The 5,074-nt window shown below is 55.7% G+C and overlaps 1 protein-coding gene across 1 annotated transcript; it reads right to left on the reverse strand.

The window, feature by feature from the left end:
* Positions 1-65: 65 nt before the first annotated feature.
* E0L32_012338 (uncharacterized protein) lies at positions 66-1,538 on the reverse strand (the record flags this gene model as incomplete). Its single annotated transcript, XM_031135167.1, has 2 exons — positions 66-578; positions 690-1,538. The coding sequence occupies 2 exons, from the start codon at positions 1,536-1,538 to the stop codon at positions 66-68; spliced, it is 1,362 nt and encodes a 453-aa protein (XP_030998715.1).
* Positions 1,539-5,074: the final 3,536 nt, after the last annotated feature.

A 5,074-nucleotide genomic window follows, 5' to 3' on the forward strand; every position in this document is an offset into this window, starting at 1 on the left:
CAGAAAAAAGCAACCACAGGCATTTCGCCTCTTCCCTTTTTTTTTTTTTTTTTTTTTTTTTTTTTTCAAACCTTGACCCAGAGCCTCCTGCCGCTCAGCTTCAGACGGGCCCCGGCCATGATGGCCGCAGCCACGAGGATCACCACGGCGGCCCACACCTGCGCCCCGAGATAGGCGCCCCCGGAGCCCTGCAGGATCGCGCTGGCCGTCGGCGGGCCCGCCAGCGCCGCGAACGCCGCGATGGTGCAGACCATGCCGAACCGCACGCCGACCTTGCTCGGGTCCGGCGTGAGCGCGACCACGGTGCCGGGCCATATGCCCTGCGTGGCGCCCGTGCCGAAGCCGAACAGGACGGCGAACGCGTAGAGCGCCGGCGCGGTCGAGGCCCCCATCCAGACAAAGTGGGCGGCCCCGAAGAAGACGATGGACAGGACGTAGGTGTTGAGGGTGCCGAGGTAGTAGTCGGCGACGAAGCCGGCGGCGACGCGCATGGGGATGCCCGAGGCGGTGGAGATGATGAGCACCGAGGAGGACGATGCGTACGAGAGGTGCAGGACGTCTTGAGCGTAAGTGCCAAACTGTGTCGTGGGGGCAGGTAGATGCAGTTAGCCTTTGAAGAATGGCCTCGCTAATATGACGAGAGCTATGTATGTTGTTGGCAACTCTGAAGACAAGGATGCATCACTTACGTAGTAAAATGCAAAGTAGGCAGCCCAGTAGAACAAGAAGCTCGACACAGCGAGCAGATTGTACGGAAGCTCCTTGAACGCCGCCCAGTCCACCATGGGCTCCTTCTCTCCCCGTCCCCTACGCACGGGACGAGGCTTGAGGAGGACGTAGGCGTTGGCCAACAGGACAAAGGCAACCAGGGCCGCGCAGCGAACAGCCCACGCGAAGCCGATCTTGGGCATGAGATACTGAACAATGGCTGGGAAGATGCCGCCGCCCACGCTCGTGCCCGTGGTCGATATGGAGAGCGCGATGGAGCGCTTCTTCTGGAAGTAGGAGCTGATGGCAGGGACGGAGACCGTGGCAGTGAGACCCAGTCCCAGGCCGGTGCAGATGCCCTGGGCGAGCATGACTTGCCAGAACCGGGTGCAGAAGCTGGTGGCCAGCGTCCCCAGGACGGCTAGGGTGGCGCCGGCAAGCAGCGTCGACTTTGCATATCCTGCATCGGAAAGGCGCCCGGACACGGTGCACATAAAGTAGGCAAGGAAGATCTGCACGGAGCCGATCCATGGCACAGCGGTCGCGTCCATACCGATAGTGCTAATGTAGTAGTGCTGGTAGACACCAAACATGGTTGGGAACCCCCAGGTGACGGCATTGGTCAGGAACCCGACAACAACCTGAGCCCAAGCAATGAAACCACCATCAGGGGGTACAAACTCCCGGACATCCAGCTCCGGCGGAGGCGACGGGGAAGGGGTGTTGAGGGACGCAAGGGAATCATTGGAATCAGACTTGACACTGTAGACAGCGACAACACAAGACTCAGCAGACTTGGAGAGTTTCTCAATATCGCCAGCGGTAGCCATACCGAGACAGGGAAAGGATTTGGAGGAAATTTGAAGGTGTATATATATGTATTAAGATTAGGGATATAGCGAACACGATAATGAGACTGTTAGTTGCTCTGATGCCGATAATGATGACGGTGAAGATGCTCCAAACAAGAGATCTGCCAGCGTCGAAGGCTTCCTTTTATCTTTGTCCAAAGGTCTCGTCTGTCTCAAACAAAAAGGATGCATCTCCGTTAACGGAACACTCTGATGATGGGGAGACGGACCGACCGCACATCGCCCACCGTCTCCTCACCACTCTGATGCACCGACACCTGAAAATTCAGACACCAAAGAGGCCAGCGGGGATGCATCTAGCCTAGATGTGCACAAATGCCACCGACGACCGTCCCGAGTCGATGCGGTGTGATGAGCTGTTCGCATTCCTTGTGGGCATCTGGCGGGTTCACGATGTGGGCGAGAGATGCGATAGTGTCGGCTGCGACATTGCTGAGGGTGCTCTAGTTCGTGGTCGAAACCCTTTTTTTTTTCAAGTTCACGAGCGGTCCGACCTGGACACAGCAACAGAGGCAGACCCATTTCGCATCCTACCGGCCGCGCACTTGCTGGAGCCAGGAGGGGGGGCTTTGCGGAACTGAAGGACGCGAGTATCGTGAGCATCGCAGGTCCCGCCATGCTCGAGAGGTGCCACGACGCCGGCAAGGGGCTGTAGTCCAGACTCATCATCCGGGCATCATCGACTTTTGGGGGCCCGAGGAATGGATTGTCGCGACGGCTGGGCCAATTTCTCAGGTACGCTTGATGCCCGTGGGATTGAGCCGCCATCTGAGTGGCAGCACATGCGCTAGCTGACATTGAGCTCCACAGCGTATCCACGATATCAAAGTCCAGACCGGGAGCGATGACAGCACGTTTCACTGGCGCTACTGTGGGCTATCACGAGGTGTTGTGCCGGGGAGGCTGCCGGCTGGGACAGATCAGGGGTTCCTGCAACGCTTTCGGGATCTGATTCTCCAGAGCTTTCGCCGCTCCCTCGCCCAAACACAATTAGTCATGCCGCCAACTTACCATCGAATCATCTGGGCCTCCGTTATCGCGCTTCCAAGACCCGAGCACACCAGCTCCTCTCGAGCATTGCCATTCCCAGACAAGGTCTGGTGAGGTGTGTTGACGGGGAACCAGGGCACGAGTCTGGCCATGGCTCTCGTGCGCGAGGGATGGGGCCGGTTTGTCAGGCACTGATGCTGCAGCAACACAATGGGGCTCCATCCATCCATCCCTCCTCCCTCCCTCCCTCCCAACCTCCAAAAGGACGGTTGGCCGGTGATAGACCCGGGGCTGCCACACGCAAAGCAGTCTGGAGAGCTGATGCCAAATGTCTTGTCAGACGAGTGGCTATTTCGAACAGCCATGGCCACATGAACTTGCCCGGAGAGCACATCTGCATTTGCCATCGAACGCGTGTGAATTGGGCAGCCCAGGGCCCCGAGAGGCGAAGGCGAAGAGGGGAGGGGGGAGGGGAGGGGAAAGTGATGGGAAAAGAGTGAAGAATGGAGAGGTGGACAATTTATGAATGAAGTACCTTTGTACCTACCCCGGTCCGGTCAGCACCCTTCCAGTAGTCACGTTTTTTTTTTCTTTTGGTCGGTCTGGGCGAAGACACTTGGGTACATGTACAGAGGTACCTACAGAGTAGCCGCCTGGAGAATTGTTAACGCGGAAGGCGGCGGGTGACGTAAACCTTTCCAAATTTGGCAATTGAGGGGTACCTACTTGCCCAGTTCTTGACCCCACCAAAACCAGGCATACCGAGGACAACGGCCCCGCAGTAGCAGATGCCGCGCCGGAAGCCGCTAAACCGTCTAGGGCCTAGTTCATGAGTTTAAGTTGGACTTCACACCATCGCCGGGACGGCTAGTCTGTCAAGTTCAGTCGGAAGATGGGCCTGAGTGCAGACGTCGTGGATGGGAGGGAAAAGCGTCCGCATTTCAAGAGGCAGAAGGGCACCTGCATGAGACCGGCACCATGCTTCAAGAGGCTAGCGAGAGACTTGAGCCGCCATGGGAAGTCTGTCAAAGGTTCCCTCCATCCTGTCCTCCATCCCGGGTCACTATGTGCTCCATTAAGTGGCCTTACCGCTCCAGGGTTTAACCAAGTGTCATGGACTAGCGGCAAGGTTTACCAATGTGTCATACATTAGTGGTTGGTCTGGGTTTTGATGCGAGGTGATTGTTATTCGAGATGGTGTGTTGCGGCAGCGGTGTAAGCCAACAGTAGTTCATGCCGACAACGGACGCACCACCTGCGGACTCGTCACTCGTCTCGGGTCTTTCCAAATCGAGGGTGCAGGGAGCATCGTGCAGTGGGCCGCCAAGCTGGAGGATGGCCACAAGCTCTGGAATCGCAATTGTCACATCTGCCATCTTTCCTTGATTGGGTGGGTGTATGTTGTGGTGGTGTGGGATCACATTCTCTGTGTTGATTTCTGCCACGCACTGAAATACCCATTGGTTCTTCAGAACTTCGAGTTCGAACAAATCAATTTCATCTCAATTGCTTTCGCGAACTACAACTTGACAAAAACGGAACACACCAACTTCAGCAGACAGGCGGTCAATCATCCGAGGAGTTGCCGATGATTTGTCTGACCAAAAACAGCAAGGAAACAAAAGGAAGCGTGATAAGCAAGCCCAGGTACCGAAGTCAGCCCTCTCAAATCCAGATAAACCGCCCATTTGCCACCGTTTCCCAGGGTTTTGTAATCTCACACCACAGACCCTTGCAGGTCTAGAATTCGACCCTTCGTGCCCTTTGTGCTCCGTGTGCCCAACCGGACCCTATCCGCCAAGGGATAGATCGACTCTCTGGCCACTCCCCGCGCCATTCCGTCGTTGAACCTTGTTGTACTGCATTGCTCTCGGAAATATCCATTTTTTTTTTGTCCTTTCTCATTTCTGCCATCTGTATATCGCTGTGTTGGTATCGTCAACACCAAATACACACCTCAAGCTTTTGTCGAACACCTGGGCGAGAAAGTAGTGTAACACCGCCGCGGGCCACTGCTCTGCCCATTCTCCGCAAGACGACTGCCACAAGCTCAAAGAAAGGAAATGTCAGATACCAAATTCTCCTCAACGCCTTCACAGGTTCCCACCACTCGTAGATCTCTATAAAAGGAGTGGATGACGGCTAGTTCCTTGCGGCCGTCGTCATTACTTCCCGCCATATAACACCGAACCGTCCCGGAAAACAGTGACGGAAAGCAGATACAAAAGCCACGCAACAATAAATAATCAACCAAGCGAAGCAACAGATCTTTCGGCAAACATGATATGCCGCGGGTTGTACGGACACCAGGGATCCATGTGGTCTTGTTTTGCACGCAAGTATCGTCTGACCAGGATAATAAATTCACACCAGCAATCATGTCTCCATGCCGAGCAGGCGGAGTCATGAATGCCGATAAATGACCAATAGCTGCGTCCCCATCACAGTGACAGGGCCGCATTGGGCTTCAAGACGGACAAGCCGAGTCTAAGCGGGAGGGTTGT

Source organism: Thyridium curvatum (assembly GCF_004353045.1).
Source record: "Thyridium curvatum strain D216 chromosome Unknown NODE_157_length_22691_cov_84.373116, whole genome shotgun sequence".
In the NCBI taxonomy this organism is placed as follows: domain Eukaryota; kingdom Fungi; phylum Ascomycota; class Sordariomycetes; order Thyridiales; family Thyridiaceae; genus Thyridium; species Thyridium curvatum.